This window comes from Chelonoidis abingdonii, chromosome 6, assembly GCF_003597395.2.
Source record: "Chelonoidis abingdonii isolate Lonesome George chromosome 6, CheloAbing_2.0, whole genome shotgun sequence".
Classification (NCBI taxonomy): Eukaryota; Metazoa; Chordata; order Testudines; family Testudinidae; genus Chelonoidis; species Chelonoidis abingdonii.
This window is the reverse complement of record NC_133774.1, coordinates 28,439,117-28,461,054: the sequence shown is the minus strand read 5'-3', so window position 1 is coordinate 28,461,054 and position 21,938 is coordinate 28,439,117. Positions and strand designations below refer to the sequence as shown.

The 21,938-nt window shown below is 42.3% G+C and overlaps 1 protein-coding gene and 1 long non-coding RNA gene across 4 annotated transcripts in view; one reads left to right on the top strand and one right to left on the bottom strand.

Annotated features, from left to right (window-relative positions):
* The window catches only part of LIFR (LIF receptor subunit alpha), a 102,356-nt gene that overhangs the window by 58,985 nt on the left and 21,433 nt on the right, over window positions 1–21,938 (top strand). For all 3 annotated transcript variants that reach the window (XM_032764282.2, XM_032764283.2, XM_032764281.2), the window contains 7 exons: window positions 2,817–2,968; window positions 4,754–4,917; window positions 9,249–9,423; window positions 9,798–10,067; window positions 15,255–15,384; window positions 18,223–18,386; window positions 20,386–20,531. In XM_032764282.2, the coding sequence (XP_032620173.1) occupies window positions 2,817–2,968; window positions 4,754–4,917; window positions 9,249–9,423; window positions 9,798–10,067; window positions 15,255–15,384; window positions 18,223–18,386; window positions 20,386–20,531 (1,201 nt within the window). The remainder of the gene's footprint in view (window positions 1–2,816; window positions 2,969–4,753; window positions 4,918–9,248; window positions 9,424–9,797; window positions 10,068–15,254; window positions 15,385–18,222; window positions 18,387–20,385; window positions 20,532–21,938) is intronic.
* Window positions 514–19,353, bottom strand: LOC116815706 (uncharacterized). Its single transcript, XR_004371545.2, has 3 exons — window positions 18,925–19,353; window positions 4,810–4,884; window positions 514–2,138 (listed from the first exon to the last, which is right to left on the bottom strand). It is a non-coding gene; the product is annotated as an uncharacterized LOC116815706 (long non-coding RNA).

Here is a 21,938-nt window from a genome sequence, read left to right as displayed (position 1 = left end):
TCAAATTATGCATGTATCATTGTTCTTCAATCCGTATTCATGAAATTTGTAACATCCTGTGTTTCTCAGAGTATATCTGTTCACCAGTCAGTTATATCTACATGGTGTCTTCTGCTCTGAATGTTTTCAGTTCTAAATTGGGCAATTTTAAGTTTTCTATTAAAGGACCTCTCTATGCCCAAGATTCTCTTGCCAGAACACCCTGCTACTCCCTCACATTGGGCTGGGAGTTCTCACTCCTACTTCTGAATTCTCAGTGTCCATATGGCCCTTGTTTTCAGGTCTCAAAAGGTATCTTCATAGTTTGGTTCAGTCCAAGAGGAAATGGTTGAAATGTGTTCTGTGCTGAAATACCAGGGATCTTAACTGTTAAGATTCAGACATAAAAATGCCTTTAGGAAACTTAGATTACATCTAAATAAAATCCCTTAATGGTTATATATATGTATATATTTACCAATTTAAATATTAAATCCTTTTGAAGATAAGTGCTTTTGGAGTAGAAAACAAAATTGAAATAGCCTATTTGAAATGGAATCTAGTTTAGATTTTTAAGCTACACTAAAAAAGTTTAATATTTTCAGGCACATCTCTAGAACTTTCGTGCATTCCATGTGTAACTCACCAGGATGAAAATCTGCCAGTTTTTTGTGTCATGCACTAGGCATGAGGTTCTAAGTCTTTTCTGGATCCTGATTTCTTTCTCAGTTCTGATATCTGTGAATAGTGAAGACAGCTCACACTTGTTCATCCAGCTCCAGGGCTTGGCTGCACCCCTTCCCCACCTCACACACCAGGTTCTCTGCCTCCAGTGGTGCAATTTAGTGAGTCTGCATTTTCAATTGCCTTCTCAGTTTGAAAAGAGTACATGTGTGTGGTTAGTAGTGAACTGAAACTCCTCACCGCCATCTTGTTTGGAGGAACAAATTTTCTGAGGCTCTGCATCCTGAACAAGATCACCCAGTGAGCTGCTGACTCTGTTTATTCCCCCTTCCCTTAGCATGGTGGAGTAGGCAAGTGGCATGGAAAGCAATAAGGTGAGGAGACACACTTGGGAGCCACTGAACGGGAGCTCAGCCACAGTTAATCCCATCCACCAGACCTTCACCTGATGCTTTCCGCATACTCTGTGGCCAAGATCCTTTTGGAAATGTCTCTACACAGGGGGAGGATTAGTCCTCTTCAGCACTTGAGACTCAATAGGGTATATTAGACTTATCCGTCAGGGTCTTTGAGGGTAAGTCCAAAAACCTCCCCAAGTCCTCTTATTCAAACTACTTCAAAAGGGAAAAGCGCCAGGGTCCCATTTAAGTGAGGAATAGTTAATTGGCAGGAAGTTGGGCATTGTTATGACTTTTTCCTTTTCCCCCTCCCAGCCCTGAGAGGAAGATCTGGGCAGTTTCCAAGCTCTTTCTCCTCTCCAGTTACATATGAAATGATAAGGAGAGTGAGAATTCAAGCCACATCCTATCTATCCATTGAGTCTATCATTAATTATGTGTAAGGCTAAGATTTTATCACGGTTCTTTTTAGTAAAAGTCACGGACAGGTCATGGGCAATACACAAAAATTCACGGAACTCGTGACCTATCCGTGACTTTACTAAAAATAACTGGGGGGCAGGGCTAGGCATGGGGGGAGGAATGGAGTCCCATGGTATGGGGGTGGAGGGCTGACAGGCCAAAGCCCCTGCCATAGCGGGGGACACAGCACCAGCTTCAGCAGCTGCAGTGGGGGGTGCAGCCATGGGGGGCACACAGCTCCTGCTCCTGAGCTGGCTGCTGCTGCAGGACAGGGGTGTGCTGGCCGCAGCTGCAGGACAGAGGTGTGCTGACTGCAGCCCCTGCCAAGCCCTGGCTGCAGCCAGGGACGGGGTGGGGGGCGCGTGGCCCTGGGAAGCCACAAGTGAGGCACAACCTCAGCTACATCCTGCGGCGAAAGCCACGGGGTTAGAGTGCACGGCCTCTGACAAGCCCAGGATGCTGTGGGGTTGGGGCACATGGCCCTGGCTGCAGCCCCCACCAAGGCCAGGATGCCATGGGGCTGCAGTTCCCAGCAGAAGTTGCAGTGTCAGGGCTCCAGGGTCCTGGTTCCAGTTGCAGTGCAGGGACGCATGCATAGTCCCACCTCCTGAAGCCCTGGAAGTCACAGAAGTCTGGCAAAGTCATGGAATCTGTGACTGCCATGACCTCCGTAGCCTTTGAGGAGTCCGTCACAGACCAGGACCTCATTGTGCGGACATTCTACACTCGCTTACTCTCTCTCTCTCCCTCACACCTACGTTCTTATTTAACCCTCTTATTCCCCTGTAGTCTAAGCCCCAAAAGGAAGCACCAGCTCTGTCCCCTGATAGGGATGAACATCCTTTCTGCACCCACATCCCCCACCACAAAAAGTTGTAAGAAAAACGAAAAAGGCCAGAACACAAGGCAAATAAAAGCTATTTTGTGGTGTTTGGTAAAACACTGATTGGAGCCAAGTAAGGGGTTGGAATAGTATTTTGAATAAAATGTCACAATTTTTAACTTACTTTCTTTTGCCTCCCCACCCCCGGTATCCAAATGCTGAACCCATCCAAACTGTGCATCTGTGTTAGAGAACTAGCACAAGCTATGCCACTAGAAAGAACTTTCTTAAAACAACACGGGATGCTTAGCCAAATCTTACTATTTCTGAAATTTGACTCTGATCTGTCACAGTTTTGTTCTGAAATAAATTGGACCTTTAAAGGTTTGCAATGTTTTATTTAGTAGAGAGCTCTCTATCTTCCTAATTCATGTAGAACTTTGTCTAATTCTTCGTTGTTATTGTTTCAGTGAGCCCTTCTCTCCAGTGTGTATTGAAACTGAGGGGAAAAGGGCCGATATTCCAGTCGCAATGGGCTCCACTAACGTACAGATAACCACACTAAATGCTTCTGGAACTCCTTTAGCTACTGAAACATTTGTATTGCCTGAGGAAAATGTTTGTAAGTATCAAGTTCATGTATAATGGCTTTATATGAACACTTAACTATAACATTCTGTAAATGGATACGGTGATTTTATAGTTTTCTTTGGCAGCATTTCCCTGTATAAAGAGCTTCTCTTGTTGAGATACAGAACACCCCCATGCTCCATCATGCACAGGCACTTTTGCTAAATGCGTATTTTGGTAGCCAAGTATGGCATTTGATGCCATAATAGAAAACAACTTATTCCCTCAGGCTAATTTGTTTGGGGATGAGGTAGGAGAACTATATTTAAAAAAAAAAAAAAATCTGTGGTAATTCTCACGTCCAAGATATTTCCTCGAACCATCACTGCTTGAGCACCATTTATCTCTACTCTTTCACAACATTTTAGGGGAAATGATATCTTCCTTTGTCTCTCTCACAGCTGCTTGGACCAAAAACAAAACAATCTAACCGGGTGGCCTCTCCCGTAAGGCCTGGGGCTGGTCAACCCTGTTTAATTAGCTCTGCCTTGCTGTACCTGTGCTAGCTGTAGTACTTAATAAGGGAGGAAGCCCAACAGTTTGGGTTGACTGTGGAGTGGAGTAGCTGAGTTGGTTAGTGGCTGGAGAGCAGAGCCACAGGACTGAAGCTAACTTCCTGATGTAAGACCCTGGAACAAAGTGCTGTTTCTGTTGCACAGCACTGGCTTCAGGGCTGCCTCCCTCCCTCCTAATGGATTTCATAGCAGTGTACAGAATGTAGATGTAATCTTGTCATCTACCCTAGAAATGTACCCATGTTGGAACTGTGGCTCTGGAATGACTACTATAAACAACCATTTTTAGATTGGGAGCTGGGAAAAAACCTTCTAGTTCAGCGGTTCTCAAACTGTGGGTCGGGACTCCAAAGTGGGTTGTGACCCGATGTTAATGGGGTCGCCAGGGCTGACTTAGGGCTGGGGCCTGGGGCTGAAGCTGAAGCCTGAGCACCACCGCCCGGGGCTGACACCTGAGGGCTTTAGCCCTGGGCGTTGGGACTCAGATTACAGGCCCTTGACTGGGGTTGAAGGCTTTGCCTCCTTCTTCCCCCTCCCCCAGCACCTGGGGCTTGGGTTGGCTCAGTCTTCAGTCCGCCCTCCTGGGGTCATGTGATAATTTTTATTGTCGAAAGGGGGTCGTGATGCAGTGAAGTTTGAGAACCTCTGCTCTAGTTAAAGCAGAGGGGAAGAAGGAACTAGAATGCATTTTTCTCAACTTGGAATTGTGCAGGATAGTCACACTTCACAGAAAAGCACATGAGACCTTAGTGACAAAAGATCCTCTGTTTTACCTCATGTGAAGAACATCCCCTGCAAGAGCACAGCACTTCCTGACAAACACGGAAGCATTGTTACTTTGCATTCACAACCATTTATGATTTAGACAAGTGCTGATCCTGAGACTCTTACAGTTTCATTTGTCTAGATAAAATAGGTAGAGGGGCTAGAATGAAGAAAAGATTTTCTTAGCCAATCATTGATAGCTGTGGGAAAGAAGTTAGTGTTAGAGCAGCTTTGAGGAGAGCAGCTCTTGGCACACCTAATGTAGCAGGAGAAATGCTGCCTGCTGAGTCACCAACACAACTTCAGAGGATCTTTGTTTTCTTGGGAAGTTTCCTGCATGAGGAATGACAAGTCCCAACCCAGCTTAATTAATGAGATCAAACCTCACGTTGTTATGGCTCTAGGTCAGTTCAGAGCTGCAGCTATTAAAACACCTGTAAGTGCTGTTGCTGGTAATGATTTTGAATGTATGCTTTTTTTCCTTGTTTCTTTTCAAGCACTTATTCCACTCACCCCGCAAATTCTTAATCTGAGTGCTGACTTTTCAACTTACACATTATATCTGACGTGGAACGATAGTGGCTCAGTCTTCCAACATGAATTAGATGCCAGCTGGCAGATTCAGATTCTGTATAAGGAAACAATGGAGACAGTGACACTAGTAAGTCCTCTTTTTTGCTTTTTTATGAAAATGCAGTTCTCCTCTCTTCCTCCCTCTCCCCAACAAGCACACATTTTGGAGGGTCACAAAAGCAGGAGAGTTCAGGAAAACATGGACACAGACCTTATGGACTGCTGTTATACACAGGTGTTGTTCATTTATTTTTGTTAGTGTTTGAGTACATCATAGCATTAAAACAACGGAAAGTGATAGGGAGAAAGGCACGCCATGGATATTCCACACGGCACTGACAGCTTCAGCAGTTTTTGTTCACTTGTGGCATGCCAGTGCCATTTGGAACCAAGTGAATTTTACTGTTTCCCTTCCCTGTTATCATAAGACTTGCAGGTATCTTATGCCCATTAATGGCTCCACCTTCCTCCTCCCCTGCCTGTTTGATTCTGCAGCACTGCAAAGCCACCCACCTCCTGGAGCTGAGGCTGCATGAACAAGCCCTCTCCCACTCTAGGCCCAGGGATGGTATGCAAGTTAAATCCAAGGTGCATAACTTTGAGTATGTCAGCCTGCCAGGTCCGTACCAGTGAGTTAGCATGGTGAGAAGTGCTGTTTAAGTACCTCAATAGGTTATGGTTGCTCAGCGCTGATGGGATGGGTAGCTAGTAGAATGAGTTCAAGGTTCTTGTCACTAGAGATGACGACTGGGAGGGGAGATTTTCTCATTTTATCAGAATACCCACTGAACTTGAACTCCAGATTTTGTTCAACTCAGCAGGCTCAAAAGCAGGCAGTTCAGATTCTATCCCAAACCGTTTGTCCAGTCATACTGTTGATTTACAGGATTAATCTTTTCTTCCTAACATCTTCTTTAGGATGTCCTACATTACTCCGCAACCCAGAGAGCATGGCTTAACAATCTATTTTGAAAGATAAATTTAAAATTTTCTATAAACAAGCCAAAGCGAAATACATTACATGACAGGCTGTAAAGTTTTCATCTCATAAACTTGAATAAACTTAAATTCTGCTTAGTTCAATTTTACGTTTTAAAAATATTTTATATAAAATGTGGTAGGATCATAACAGTGACAATTGCAGTCTTTGAGTTTTTAGAAAGTGCCCATAAGAAATTAGTTCATCATTATGGGAAAGAGTTACTTTAAAAAAGAAAAGTATAATCTCCCATTGGATGTTGTTTTCCCAGTGGATCTTACTTTTGTGGGTTTTTGCTTTAGAGGTACATTTTCCTTATGCAATTGATCTTTCATTGTTTTCTGTTCCTGATTGGTGACTTCCTTCAATTCAGAGTGCTATTAAATAGTCAAGTTTTAGTGCTCCTTTTGTTGTCTCCGAAAAGCAGATTTCAGATCAAGTGAAAACGCCTGTACTTTCCTTTCAGAGTAATAAAAAGCTTTCTTCATCAGTGCTATTTCCTAGGTTCCTCAAAACTGTATTAAGTATACTGTATTGTATTCTATGAAAGATTTGTTTTTCAAATGGCTGATTACTTTCATTGGCAGCTAATGCACTACTCTGTAAATACAGTGTGTATTATAAAGGTATTGTATAATGTCATAAACTAAACAAACATTTGGAGGATTGTAGTTCTTCAAACTTTTGTCAACACATGTGACTTTGTTCTGTAAGTTTAATAATTGAGAAAATATGTGCAATAGGGTATGTAGATGATAGTTGCAATTTCAGATAAGAAAAGGCATATTACACCACCAGGTCCATCTCCTGTCGGGGTCTTCCTGGCCTTTGTATCTAGATGCTATAACTGTTAAAACATTGATACGATATTTAGTTTGGGCTAATGCGTAAGGGCCTCTTGTGGCAAACTCTTGTTCTCATGAGGAGTACTCCTACAGGGAGTCCCATTGCTGTGAACAGTGCTGTATGCATGAGTAGAAAGTATTTGCAGTATCTGGTCCTACATTTTGATTCTTTAGATGTAATTAATAGGAGTCAAATGCTTGCCTGTATTCTCCTCTTGTGTGTCAGTGTAGATTGTAAGCGTGGACTTACTCGGATTATGAGTTGCTCTTTTAAGACTACCAAACCAATTGAATTCACATAGTGATCTGATTTTAAATTTCTTTTATATTATTATTTTCAGAGAATCCAGAAGTGTGGTAGGTGCTTCACATCTCAGATAACATGACGTGGAGTGAAATTCTGGCTGCTATTGAAGTCGATGGGAGTTTTGCCGTTGCCTTCAGTTGGACCAGGATTCACCTAGAGAGCTCACAACCTAATTCCAAATATTATATAGTGAAGGGAGTGACAAAACTAAAGGGAGCAGGCTGAGGAGGACAATGATAAGGGGATGACATCAGTATAATTTTTTATTTGCTCAGGGAAGACATGAAGTCTTTAGATCATGATTTGAGGACTTCAGTAACTCAGCCGGAGGTTATGCATCTGTTACAGGAATAGGTGGGTAAGGTTCTGTGGCCTACGATGTAGAAAAGGTCAGACTAGATGATCACAATGATCCCTTCTTGCCTTAAAGTCTGTGAGACAGTAAAGCAGGTATTTTATTCTAACAAATAAAGGTTAACACCAACTTTCTTGTGGTTTTTCATACAATGACTCTTCACTATCAGTGATTGCAATTGAGTCTTTGTTTCAGTATTAGAAGACAAGTGAGCTAGGGGTATTGTGGGGGTGAAGGAATTACAGCCTATTCAAGGCTTTAAAAAGGGTAATTAAGAAATAATATATTGATTTACATTTCATCCCTCAGTGAAGTTGCATAAAGTTAGAAAAACTTAAGTCAGTTTGTTGAAGTAGGAAGACCACAATAAACCTAATGCAATATTGCACATTTTAAACAGTACCAATTCCCTCTAAAAGAAAACAATGCTTAATAAGAACACTCCCTGTATTACTTTTGTGTCCACTTTGTGTTATGCGCTACAGGCTCTATGAAGGCAGAGTAGACGCACACAAAACAGAAACAGTTTGTTCTAGAATGAATATCTAAAAAATGTACAGAGCTAAAATGTTTGTGATGAAGCTTTTTATATCTGAATACTCCTGATAACAGTTTTTAACATTTACTGAGCACCTTGCAGTGCATATGTGTATTCATCCATCATTAAAATGTAGTCACTGCTTGGCTGGAACATCGCAGTTGTTAGTTGTGCACAGCAAAACCACCCAACAATTTAGGACAGGAAATAAAGGATATCTTACAGAGTTGAATGGACACAGGGGTTGAATTAATTGCCTTAGCTGGAACTGGACCAGGAACAGTAAATTTAAGTTGTTTTTCTAGTAGTAAACTGCATGTTTTAAAAAGCATTCATTTTGCAGCTTCAGACTAAATCCTACGCCATAATTAATTAGCTTTTAAAATGTCTGTGTGTTGTACAGAGATATTGTTATATGTAAAATTTAATTACATTTTCAGCACAATAGTGTAGTTTGTCGGTATTTAGAAGCCCAAATGAGAAGAATTTAGTTGACTTCTGTAATTAGCTATTAACTTAGCACCATTCTATCAAGATCTGGGTTTAATGTGTTTCCTGTGATGCCAGCATGTTTTCCAGTCTTGGGGTAGGATAGGGCCTTGATAAGGGTCCAGGTTGGGATGGCTGCTTTCTACTCATGCTTTAAAAAAAAAAAAAAAAAAAAAAAAAAAATCACATTTGGAAACAGTTTCTAATAGAGTTGGCCAATCAATGCAGGCTGGTCAAAATTGTGGCCAGCATTGGAATACAACTTTACAATACAATAAACAGCATTGAAAGACTATCTTTGTTTACCTGTTAGTTCTCTCTACAAATCTTAGGTGATTAACTAATAGGACTGGTTGAAATGTTTCTGTTTAAAACTGCTTTTCAGTGGAAAATTGGGGAGGAGTTGGGGCTAAATGAAGTGTTTCATAAAGTGTCCGCTTCCTATGAAAGACATCAATTTTTCATTAAATAAACACTTGAAAACCAAAATGTTTTTGGTTTTGGCCAAAACCTGAAAACTTTGCATTCAGAAATGCTATCACAGTGTCTCTTGACACTATTATTCTCTGTGGGTTGGGTTCCTAGTTGGACAGCATCTCCCATGAGGTACTGTGGCAGCATAGCACCAAGAGAGTTTTGGTACATGGGATATTGGTCCAGGTAGAGAAGAGTAGGGCATGAGGGACTATTCCAGCATTTCCTATTTGGCATTTTTTAGTTGAAACTTTTGCCCAAAAAATTTAAATTTCCTTGGAAAACTTCAGCAAATATGATTTTTTTTCATTATTATGGGGGGGAGGGGTTGGGGGCAAAATTTTCACAGGTGGAAAAACCCATTTTCTAAGTAGTACTAACTTAGGTTGTAATGCCTATCTTTGAAAAAGTTTTATTTGTTTTTCTTTTTAGATTAATTATGATTCAAAATTGACAGGCAAAGACTCTATTCTTTTTTGGAATTGGACATCTGACATACCTTTGGAGTGTACTTCATACTATGTGAAAATCAGATGTTACATTAATGAGCTGTATTTTACTGGTAGGAAGGAATGGAGTGAATGGAGCCCAGTTAGAACAGTTCCTGGTATGTTTATTTTCTTGCATGTTGCACTGAATTTACCTACTTTTAAAACTGTGCCGAATTCAAAATAAACATTGAATGAATAATATTACCTTTTAATTCTGAGGATTGACAGACCATTGTAGATTTTGAGGGACTGTTTCAATTACTAGTAAATATGTAAAGATGTGTAATGTGCAGTAACAAATGTTTTGAGTGGGTGAAACTTGTTAAAAATAGATTTCTGTACATTTTACAAGAGGGGTTTTATGCAAAACAGAATAGCCTGAGTGCTCCTAGTTTGAATTAGCACTGACTAGCTCAATATATAAGAAAGTAATCTTACTTTACTGAGCTATAAGAATCATTTGATCATGTATTATTTTTCTTCCTTCTAGAAAAAGATACTAAGCCCAATAGCGTTATGGTTTTTCCTCAAGACAAAGTGGTACTAGTGGGCTCAAATGTGACATTTTGTTGTTTATATAATGAAGGGAAAAGTGTAAAATTCATGAAATATGGATCAGAAAGTTATCCACTCCTTCGACTCAGCAAGTGGAGCAGTGCAATCAAAGTGCAGAATGTCAGTGCTTCAGTTCCTAGTGGGACAAATGTGTGGTGCTCGCTGGTGCCAGATGATGTGGAAGGAACAGTATTATTTGTAGGATGTAAGTATACTGTACTGTTACTGAAATGAGGTTCACTATGGTTTATTCACCTTGAGAAAATCAAAATATAAGAAGGAAACGTAAATGGTATTATGGCTCCAGCCCTCTTGCTTTAAAACAGTGGTTTAGTTTGGCCTACCTGGTTTCCAAGGATAGGTTACATTTGGGGGTGGAGGGATGTTTGTTTTTTATCCTAATGACCCAATTAACTCTCCCCCAATGCTCAGGTGCCATAGTGTTAAGAATGCAGTGTAAACAGAATAGAAATAGATAATCTCCAGTAGAACCTGGAAGTTCAATGCCATCATGTCACTGCTATTCATGATCATGGGGGAGGGCAACAGGTGATGCCCCAGATCTATCAAAGTTGTGATGAGCGTATGTGGGGTTGGGGGAGAGAGAGAGAGGAGAGAGAGAGAGCTGCTGAGAGCACCCTTACCCACCAGAAGGTAGCGAGATAAGAGTGGAGTACAGAAAGCCCCTCACTGTCCAGGAGTGGGGAATAAGTGTCTCCATCCTCAACTTCCCAATAGCCAAGCGAGTAAACCAAAATACAGGGAGACCTCACTATAACGCACCCCGCAGTAACGCAAATTCGGATATAATGCGATCATAAGGTGGCCCTGGCCACCCCAAGCAAAAAAAAAAAAGCAGCCAGAGCCCCGCAGAAGCGCAAAAAAGAAAAAAACGGCCAGAGTGCCACCGAAGCGCCAAAAAATCCCCACTTGGCAGCCGATTTGCTTGAAGATTAACCATTGTTTCACCAGTTACACTTACGCCTGTTCCTTTTGCAAAGCCCTAGAATTTCTTATTTGATTCTGAAAAGGCAAATAGTGGAGCATGTAATATAATGGGTAATGTAACTGCTACATCTTACATTACTAGCATTTCTATCTGAATCTCATTTGGTGTTAAACTACCAAAAATACACATTGATGTGTTCAAAAGGCCAGATTGGATGTTGAACTTTCCTGTCCGGTGCAGTAGTTTTTGGGTGCCTTGTTATGGTAAAAGAATCAGATTTTAAAATTATTAGTTTCTCACAAAAAATATTATCTTTTGAAAAATGAATGGAAAAACTTTAATCTGTTTAAGATACCAAATCATTAGCTGCTTGTCAAGCCTCAAAAACCTCCTAAAAACATAATTACATCTTAAAACGAAATACTGCAAATGGTTAGTTCCTCTTTCCCATAACAATTTCAGAGTTCTGTGCTTTCCCTACAGAGTCAGAGGACAGGGCCGTCCTTAGCCACAGGCAGAACAGACAGCCGCCTAGGGTACCACTAGGTCTGGGGGCACTGCTCTGCTGGGAGCCCAGACAGATGGCAAATAGTGGAGCATGTAAGAGCAGGGCTGCTGGGTCCTAGAGAGAGCTGAATGCAGCACAGTCTCAGGGAGGGTATTAACTGCTGGGGTCTCTGGGAAGGGATGGGGGAAGGAACTCATCTGTAGGGTGACCAGATGTCCCGATTTTATAGGGACAGTCCTGATTTTTGGGTCTTTTTCTTATATAGGCTCCTATTCACCCCCACCCTCATCCTGATTTTTCACATTTGCTGTCTGGTCACCCTAGGTGCGGGTAATTGGTACCTATATAAGACACAGCCCCAAATATTGGGACTGGCCCTATAAAATCAGGACATCTGGATCTGGTCACCCTAGCTGGGAAGCATGTCTCTCTCCTGGGCTGGCAGTGATCCATCTCATCCGGGGGGAGCTGCACAGGGCAGGATGAGCTGCTGTGGTTCCATGGGTGCCCTGTTCCTGAGATCAGATGCTGTGCTAACTTCACCATGGTCCGTTGGGTTGGCGGTGGTGCCCATTGACATGTGATCAGACCTGAGAGTTTGCTGCTGCTGTTGCCACTCTGCATCCCAAGAGGTGGATTTTGGGGTCCTGCAGTTTTCCACCTATCTCCTCCTCTACTGCAGCTGTTGGACTAGCAGGCTGGGGGATGAGCCAAGCATGAAAGAAGTACTGTGTTGCCATTTAGATTGTCATTTAACAAATCTGTTTGCCAAAAATGCTTGCTAACAATCCTGAATTCAATTTCAATATTTTTTTTTTAAAAAATCAATATCTTAGCCAAAAGAAAATTAAGTTGTTGACAATTATTTGTCACAAGTTTGGTATGGGGAAGGGAGTGGGCCAGTTTTCATCAGAGAAACAAAAACATGTTTACTGACTTTCCTATAGCCCTGTTACTGCTAAATAGAGCCTCCAATAACTGTAATATGCTTATCTCCTTACTAATGTATAGAGCAGGGGTCGGAACCTATGGCACACATGCCAAAGGTGGCACGCGAGCTGATTTTTGATGGCATGCGGCGGTGGGCTGAGCGGCTCAGCCCACCACTGCTCTAGGGTTTCGGCTGCAGCCCCATTGCCACCCGGTCCCCGGCCACTGGCCCCACTCAGCATCCACTGCTGGCCTGGGGACACCCAAGGAACCCCAGGCTGGCAGCGGTCTGAACAGGCCGGTGGCTTAGACCCTGGCTGAGCCACTCAACCTGCTGACGGCCTGGGGTTCCATTCACTCAGCTGGTAGCAGGCTGAGCAGGACTAAATTCAACAAAATAGGAAAACAAGAGCAACTAATGACAAAGTGCAAGAACATAGAGCAGTGGTCCCCAACCTTTTTCATCTGGCGGTCACCAGACAAAGGACTGTGGCAGTGGACGAACATCCACCGAAATGCCGCTGAAATTCAGCAGCATTTCAGTGGCGACGCCTCTGGATGATGCTGCTTATCGGCAGCAAGCGGCATCATCCAGAGGCGTCACCGCCGAATTTCGGTGGCATTTTGGCGGATGCTTGTCCGCCGACCAGTACGCGGGTGCACTGAGAGGCCCCTGTGGGTGCCATGGCACCCACGAGCACCGCGCTGGGGACCCCGACCTAGAGAGCGATCATTTTGATTTAAATGGACTTGAACTGTATGAAGAATTGAGTACACTGTCATCAATGTTGCCACATGCGAAATCAGTGATGGACATTGTACAGTTTACTCATACCAGCAAACTTGTTGACATATATCCTAATGTGTACATTGCCAGACGTATTCTACTGACAATTCCTGTAACAGGAGCATCAGGAAAACGGAGTTTCTCAAAACTAAAGCTCATTAAAAACAATCTCCGCTCTACAAGGAGTCAGGAACACTTGACTGGTCTTGCTATTCTTGCAATCAAACAAGACATCACTTTGTCATACGATGACATTATTCCTGATTTTGCAGTCAAAAAAGCCAGAAAGATTGCTTTTAATTAAAACCAAATCCTCATTTCAATACCTCTGCATAGAAATTTCCAATAAAATGTTGACAAAATAAAAAAATATTATTTGCATCATTCTGTCAAATCAGAATTTTTTCTGTACTGCTACTTCTTTAGTGCTAGTCCATCAGCATTACAGTGTGCTTAACTACGCTAAACTGGTTTTAATAACATGCATGTGGCAAGTTTTCCAGTAGTGCAAGCTTATGTTTGTGTTGCTAAGAGCAAGACAGGCACAGGGGCACCAGTTTAATAATCCCACCTAGGGCACCATAAATCCTAAGGACGGCCCCAGCAGAGGGCATCACTAACACCTCCAGAACACAGTGCAGCTCCTTGTCAGTTTTAGGTGTATAATTACTTCACTGGCAGTGGGGAAATAAACACCACCTTAAACTTGGAGACTAGCAAGTAAGCAAATGGCTAATTTTAAAGGTGTGTGTTTAGTACTTCAGTCTGCACATTGTTACTGATTTTGAATCTTAAACTGGTGATTAAAAAAAAAACCCCAAAAGAATGCCCCCCTTTTTTTGGCATCCCTCTAATATACTGTCCAGTCATATGGAACTTTTAAAATGGATAACTATATGTGTAAATATGTCAGGGATGCACAAAATATTGGCTGTGGGTCAGTGACAGTGCAGTACACAAAGGGTTTACAGATGTGTCCATCCTTGAAGATCTAGTGTGTTCAAGCTACTTCCTCTCTAGCATTTTACAAACGTCTGTCTCTCTGCTGCATACTCCATGAGGGGAGTGAAGACATCTTGTTTGGATGCACCAGTCCAGCAAGACTGAGATGTAGGGAGGGGAAAGTGAAAAGGTAAGAAGCCAGATAGAAAGTAGGGGAGAGTGACAGTGCACAATCTCTATATCAGGGTGTTTATATGTGCTTTAGAGATGTCAGCTTGAGTACCTGTGGCTCTGGTGAGCTAAGTGCCCTTCCCATGGTACATTAGACCTGTAGTCATTGTGTTCACTTACATCACTCAGAATCCTAACTGAGACATCCTTACCACTCAGGCCAAACTAACATGGCATGAAGCTCATGCCCCTCCCCCTCCCCCAGGGGTGGCCAGAAAGAGGCTGGTTTCTGGGAGGAAAGATGCACACAAGCTGCTGGAGAGAGGCGTTCCCTAGAGGCTCATCCCCATCACAGTTATTCAGCTCTACCTTTTCTGGTTTCTAGGGGTAGTATGGCATGTCATTCTGAAGTGAGTCCTCTAGGGAGAGAGCTGCCATCATTCCTATGCCAGGGATTATGATCATTGCAGTCCTGGGCTCTAGAATTTAGGGACAAGCTCAAATGAAAATTGGGGATGGAGACTTGTAAAGCATCTTGGAGGAGGATGACGTGTGGTCTTGGTAAAAAAATCAAAAACTTTAAATATAAAATACAGTGTGGTACATGTACTAAGAATTTCGTGTTTCATACAGTGCATGTGGGTTCAATTGTTTGAATGATTTGTTTAAATAGATTCTAAGCAACAGTGAGGCCTGCGTTTGCCAAAACATGGCACACAACCTAATAACCTTCCTAAGTTGCTTGGAGACAAAATTGTGCAGTTTGGGATCTTTGAAACATGTTTTGTAAAATTGTGTAATGCTTATAGTTCAGTGCCCTGATCCTGCAAACACTTTTACATTGGTTAACTTTAAATACAGGAGTAATCCCATTGAGTCAAGCCATTAGACAGTGGGGACTGTTAATGGGCTTAAAATTAAGCACACGCATAATTGTTTGCAGCTTTGGGGCATAATTGTTACTGTATATTTATGCTATATATCCTGGAAACAAAATATTGCTTTCAGCAGTTAACAGATTTCCAAGCAATTGTCTAACCTTCTATGTTAGGACCTATTCTGTGAATGTACAGGCTGATTGTTTTGTCTTTCTTCTTTGCTACAGATGCTCCTGATACTCCACAAAACCTGAACTGTGAAACACGCACCTTTATTACTATAACGTGTAGCTGGAACCCAGGCAGACCCACAGCACTGTACAGCAAACGGCGAACAAAATATATTTTATTTGAAAGGTAAAGCCATTTAGCAAGGAAGGATTAAAAAGTTAGAATACAAATTGGTACATTATGGGCGTCCCCGGATACTGAATGACTGCTGCATGCCCACTCGAGTCATTTAAACTTTCCACTGCTTAGAGCTTAAAATAAATATAAAAATACACAGGAAGTTGGAACTAATTTTTAAATTACTTCATGACAGAATCACATGATTGCAGTAGTACTGTGATAGTATAGTCAGGGTTGGGGGGCACATTTCTTTAAACAACATTTGATGGTGATCGTTATATTATGTATCACTTATATTATGGTAGCACCTTGAGTTCAGGGCTCCATTGGGGCAGGCACTGTACAAACATGACAAAAAGAAGATCCTTGTCCTGAAGAACTTACAATCTTATGTGTAAGACTATGGACAACAGGTGGATAAGACCAACAGATGCGGGTGCAGAAGAAAACAATGAGATTGGACTGGTCAACACCAAAACCAGTGGTCACAGCTGCCTAACATTTGCTGAGGGCTCTCAAGCCAAGCTTTCTCATCCTTGTTCTGAGTGCACAGTGGGCTACTGCAGCCCCAAATACATGGAGCTACCCCTAAAAACCACTCCAACTTCTGCTACTGTAGATGAGGATGGCTGGTTGCTTACAGAGACCATATTACACTTATGCTCTCTGTTCGGCACTGGCTTTCAGTTTGTTTTCAGATGCAATTCAAGATTTTGGCTATATCATATAAAAACCTAAATCATGTGGATGTTGGCTATCTGATGGACAGCTTCTCTCCTTGTGTGGCCCAGAGCACCTGAGATCAGATGAGGTACACAAAGTGCCTGACCCTTCTTAGATGGGGAAGGGCTGGTGAGCGGTCATCTTCAGTGCAAAGACCTTAACACTAGAACCTACTCTCTCTGCTGGATCAACTAGTTCCTGATTCTAGAAAGCACTTAAGCAATACTTAAATCCCATTAAAGATAGGCATATGCTTAAGTGGTGTCCTGAATATGGATACTTTCCTGAATCAGAGCTCTAAAGCCTAGTTTTGACCTCAAGGCTGACTACAGGATCTATTTATTTTCCCAGGCTTCTGAGGAGGTAAGGGTGGAAGTAAAAGTTAAAGTAAGGATGAAGTAGGTTGTGCTGGGGAGAAGGAAAGATATTGTCTTTGGGCTGGGAGCCATGGATTTTGTGACTAACGCCAATCCAAGCTACATTGTGGCATTAAATTGTATGTAATATGCAATGCAGCATGAGGTAGGTGTGACGGGTTCGGTCACAGAGACCCCCTTGGGATTGTCATCTGACGTGCTGGAATTATCTCTGAGCCCGTTTTCCCTGCCAGCTTGGGACTCCAGAATCCTGTCTTGTTGAGCCAGACATGCTGGCCTGCTGCAACACAGACCCAGGTCTGATCCATGCCCCCAAAGCTGCAGACTTTAACTAAAAACTGCTCAGCAGGTCACCTATCTCCAGCACCCAGACACCCAGCTCCCAATAGGATCCAAACCCCCAATAATAAATCTGTTTTACTCTTTGTAAACTCATAAATTCTCCACTCTCTATAACACTGATAGAGAGAGATGCACAGTTGCTTGTTCCCCCAGGTATTAATCACTTACTCTGGATATATTGATAAACAAAAGTGACTTTATTGAGCATAAAAAGTGAGATTTAAGTGGTTTCAAGGAATAGACAGAACAAAGAAAGTAACCAAACAAAATAAAGCAAAAATGCACAAGTCAAAGCCTAATACTTTAAGAAACTAATTACAGGTAATATCTCACTCTCAGAGATGTTCCAATAAGCTTCTTTCACAGACTAGACTCCTTCCTAGTCTGGGCCCAATCCTTTCCCCTAGTACAGTCCTTGTTAGTTCCAGCAGACATCTTGGGTGTTAAACAGGGGCTTTCTTATGACTGTCCACCCTCTCTGTTCTGCTCCATCCCTTTTTAAAGCCTTGGCATCACTCTCTGGGTCCCCACCCCTCCTTCTAAATGGAAAAGTACCAGATTTAAGGATGGGATTCCAGTGTCACATGGTCACATGTCCTGTGAGACCTCATTCTTCATTACCCACTGGTTGGCCCACATGCACCGAGAAAGGTTTGCAAGTAAACAGACCATTTATAACCAATTGTCCTAGTCAATGGGAGCCATCAAGCTTCCAAACCACCATTAATGGCCCACACTTTGCATAATTACAATAGGACTTCAGAGCTATACTTCATACTCCTAGTTTCAGGCCATTGGCTACACTGGCACTTTACAGCGCTGCAACTTTCGCGCTCAGGGGTGTGAAAAAACACCCCCCTGAGCGCTGCAAGATGCAGCGCTGTAAAGTGTCAGTGTAATCAGGGCGGCAGCGCTGGGAACGTGGCTCCCAGCGCTGCACGCTACACCCGTAAGGGATGTGGTTTACAAGCAGAGCTGGGAGAGCTCTCTCCCAGCGCTGCGGCTTTGACAACACTCACACTTCAAAGCGCTGCTGCGGCAGCGCTCCCAAATGTCTAATGTAGCCATGGCCTCAGATACAAGAATGATACATTCATACAAATAGGATGAACACACTCATAGATTATAAGCTTTGTAATGATACCTTACAAGAGATCTTTTGCATAAAGTATATTCCAATTACATTATTGTCACGCTCATAAGCATATTTCCATAAAACATTATGGAGTGCAACATCACAGTAGGCAAATCATGACACTGCATTAACTAAATAATGGTACAGTAACATGCCGTTCATTCCTTGTAGCATCTTCATCCAGTGAAGTCTGTACTAAGAAACTTAATTCAGTGCTGTTAAATGGGTTGCTCAGAAATTAAAAATAATCTTTTTTTCAATTCACAGAATATCTAGAGAAAATGTTACATGCAAAGTAGAGGAACTGAATAAGAAACATGCCTGTGACTTTCCAGTGCATGCCAATCAGAAAATCTACAATTTCACACTAAGTGCTTCCAATCCTCTTGGTCAAGCAGAATCATCGCTCTTAATTGATGTAAATCAAAGAGGTGAGCATTAACAAGGATGCAAAACCAAAAAGGGTTATCAAATAGAGGGTTAGTGCAATAGATGATAACTCATTGGGCACTAATATAGAATGTTGCATTTGTAATTGTTTTTGGTTTATTGTCTTCATTGGTTTGGATTCTCAGTAATTGGGATTAAATAAAGGTCCTTTTTCTCCTCTACTGTGTGTGCCAACAAGCGGGTAAGGATGTGATGAGATGACAGTTCTGCACAGCAACCATATAGCTGGCACCCTTAGCTCTATGTTAGGAGAGGAATCTTATGCATGCACTAGTAATTAGCTAAATATATCATTTACATGGCACATAATATTCCAGTAAATTCTAATAACTAAATTTGCAACATTATTAGGACCCAGTCCTGCAAAGTCTTATGTGCGGCCGTGGCAGCCTTAACTTTCTGCACTGAGAATGACACTGTGACTTCAGTGTGTCTGCTCATGGTGCACGATGTTAAACACATGCATGTGTCTTAACAGGATCAGGTCTTTATAAAGTAGCAATAAAATGTGGAACTTACCTTCTGTGCCTCCATAACACATGCATGCATTTTGTGTCCTAACAACTTCAATGCTCATATTTTCCTCTTGAAAACTGTAATGGCAAATAATAAATAGAAAATTGCATTTAAATGTTTATTATAGAACTTGCATTTTTAATACATTTTTCCACGTACAGCAACTTTATAATTTGAATTGGCAATGGAGTTGCAAAATATCATGTAATGTTGAAATAGAATTCTCTTAACTACTTAGAATGTAGGGTTGTTATACAGATGCTGTTCTTTGCCGTTTCCCCTCTGCCATTTCAGTTCTCTTCCTTCGGCATGCGATCTTTCTGTCCTTCGTTGGTACTATTACTGTGCAGATAGTTCTCAAACAGAGAGCGCATACATCCCTGCAACTGTCAGGTGACCAGAGTGCAGGGTTTGCATATACATTGTGTGCTTATTTCCAGGACCGGCGCTAGAGTTTTTTGCGCCCTAGGCGCACGGCCATTTCGCCGCCCCGTGCGCTGCTCCCGCGGCTCCGGTGGGGGCTGCCGCAGCCATTTCTGCGGAGGGTCTTTTGGTCTGCGGCTCTGGTGGAGCTGCCGCAGCCGTGTCTGCGGGAGGCCCACCGGAGCCGTGTGGGACCAGCAGACCGTCCGCAGGCATCCCTGTGGCAGCTTCACCAGAGCCGCGGACCAACGGACCCTCCACAGGCACAACTGTGGCAGGTCCACCGGAGCCGCCTGCCGCCCCTCCCCCCTGGCAAAATGCCACCCCCCGAAAATCCTGGCGGCCTAGGCGATTGCCTAGTTCGCCTCAATGGAAGCGCCGGCCCTGCTTATTTCCCAAAAATGTCAAGTCAAGTGGCTGAGAATCTTCTCAACAGGAGGCACAGAGGATCTGTGGCCAATATTCAGAGATAGAAAGAGGACAAAAGAGATGAAGAAATGAAATGAGCTGGGTGGGAAATGATGTGTTATGTATCACTGCCCTTCTACCTTTTGTAGGATAGGAGTTTTATATTTTTGCCCCACTTTCCAATTATTAATTGTGGGTGTTTTTTGTTAATTTCCTAATTGATCAAATACTGATATGATCTTGTGAAACAGTCACTGTGATCTTTGAAAGTGAAGCTATTTTGTACTAAAATCAGTAGCAATTAACAGGAATAAGGTTACGCTGTCATTTACTTTTAACTCCTTGGCCCATTATGCCAGTTACAGCTTCTGACTAAAATAAAACTATTCCCACGAGTGTCTGCCAAATTTCCAGTATGGACAAAAACTGCTTGCTGGTGTGCCTTCATAGCAAGAGACTGATTTTTAAAACAACACCCATCTGTCACAATAATTATCAATCTGATTAATGTTCGATTATTTTTGACTAATTTAAAAGTAAGATTTTTCTTACAGAACTAAAAATAATAATAAAGCTATTATTTATCACCTTTAAGAAAACCAAATTGATTTTCTTTATAAATTTAATTTTCAGTTCATCTGGAAACTCCTGATAAATTCACTGTGAGCACTAATAGTTCAACACATGCCCATCTGTCTTGGTATATACCTGGCAACTTTATTAAAATCAGACTTTTGTGTCAAATTGAAATTAGCAATAGTAATTCTGAACGACAACTGGTGAGTACTATTTTTAATGTAATTTTGCTCTGCTGAAATGTCGATGGTTTTACTGAAATTCATTTCTTTACAATTTTGTACCAGTAAAAGAGAAACTGATAGGTTATACTGACTGTGTTAAATGTCCATTGTATAGCTCCTAAGCTTACAGAGAAGCTCTAGTCATGTTTACTTCCAATTCTTTTCACAGTGCAGTGGTAGTTCATAACAGGCAAAATTAAGTAGTGTTTTGAGAAGTTGCAAAGCATTAAAATTAGCCATAATATTTGAGTTCTATCATAAGTTTGCAAAATTGCTTTTCTGAAGATGTTTCTTTATTAAATTGCCACTCTTAGGTGATAAAATATAGTGGTTGTGTTTTTGGGAGGTAGGTAGCACTCATGCACACATTATCACTACTCTTCCTTGGACTCTTAAAACAACTTCAAGTCTTCCAAGTCACTTTTACAGTTGATGTAAGTGGAATCTTCTTACTTTCAGTAAATGCTGTGTATATGTTTGTCAGCAGTTTCAGCAACTCACTACTGCAATCTGTGGATGATATAAAGGGTATGGCTATACTTACATTTGTACAGCGCTGGGAGCTACAGCTGTCTTCGTACAGCTGTGTAGGGAAAGTGCTGCAGTGTGGCCACACTGACAGCTACCAGCGCTGCAGTGTGGCCACATTTGCAGCATTTGCAGTCGCTGTTTGGGAGTGGTGCATTGTGGGCAGCTCTCAGCGTTCAAGTGGCTGCAACGTGCTTTTCAAAACAGGGGGGATGGGTGGAGTGTGACAGGGAGCATGGGGGAGACAGAGGAGTGGATTTTGGAGCTGACACGTTCTCAGCTCCCTGCTGTTGCAAGTTCTAAGGACTGGAAGATACACAGCATCTACCTTCAATCATTTTAAAAGTTTTGACCCTCCCCCACCCTCTCTTATTCACTAAATGCAAATTATGCACTTCGTAAATAACTTCAGACACATAAGCAGCTGCTCAGCACGGACTCCCCCCCACCCTCTCTCCTCAAGCAACAGCTGTGACATTCCCAAGCAATTCCCCTGGCTCTCCTCGCTCACTCGCTGGAGCAAAAGAGCAGCTGTGTTTGTTTTTTTAGAAAAGTAGTCTGGGAGCATAGTTCAGCCAGTTCTTCTGGTTTGTTGTGGACAGGAATTCTGGGATACCTCTTAATACCCGGGAGGCCAATAAAAGCGCTTTTGGTGGCCACACTTGATGAGCTGCGCTGCATCACCAGCACTGGAATCGCTACACCTCAAGCAGACCAGGTGTACAGCCAGCACTGCAGCCAGAGAGTTGCAGCGCTGGCTGTACTTTGCAAGTGTGGACACAGAGTGAGTTGTAGCACTGTAACCCCATCACCAGCACTGCAACTCTCCAGTGTAGCCAAGCCCAAAGACTGTGAGAG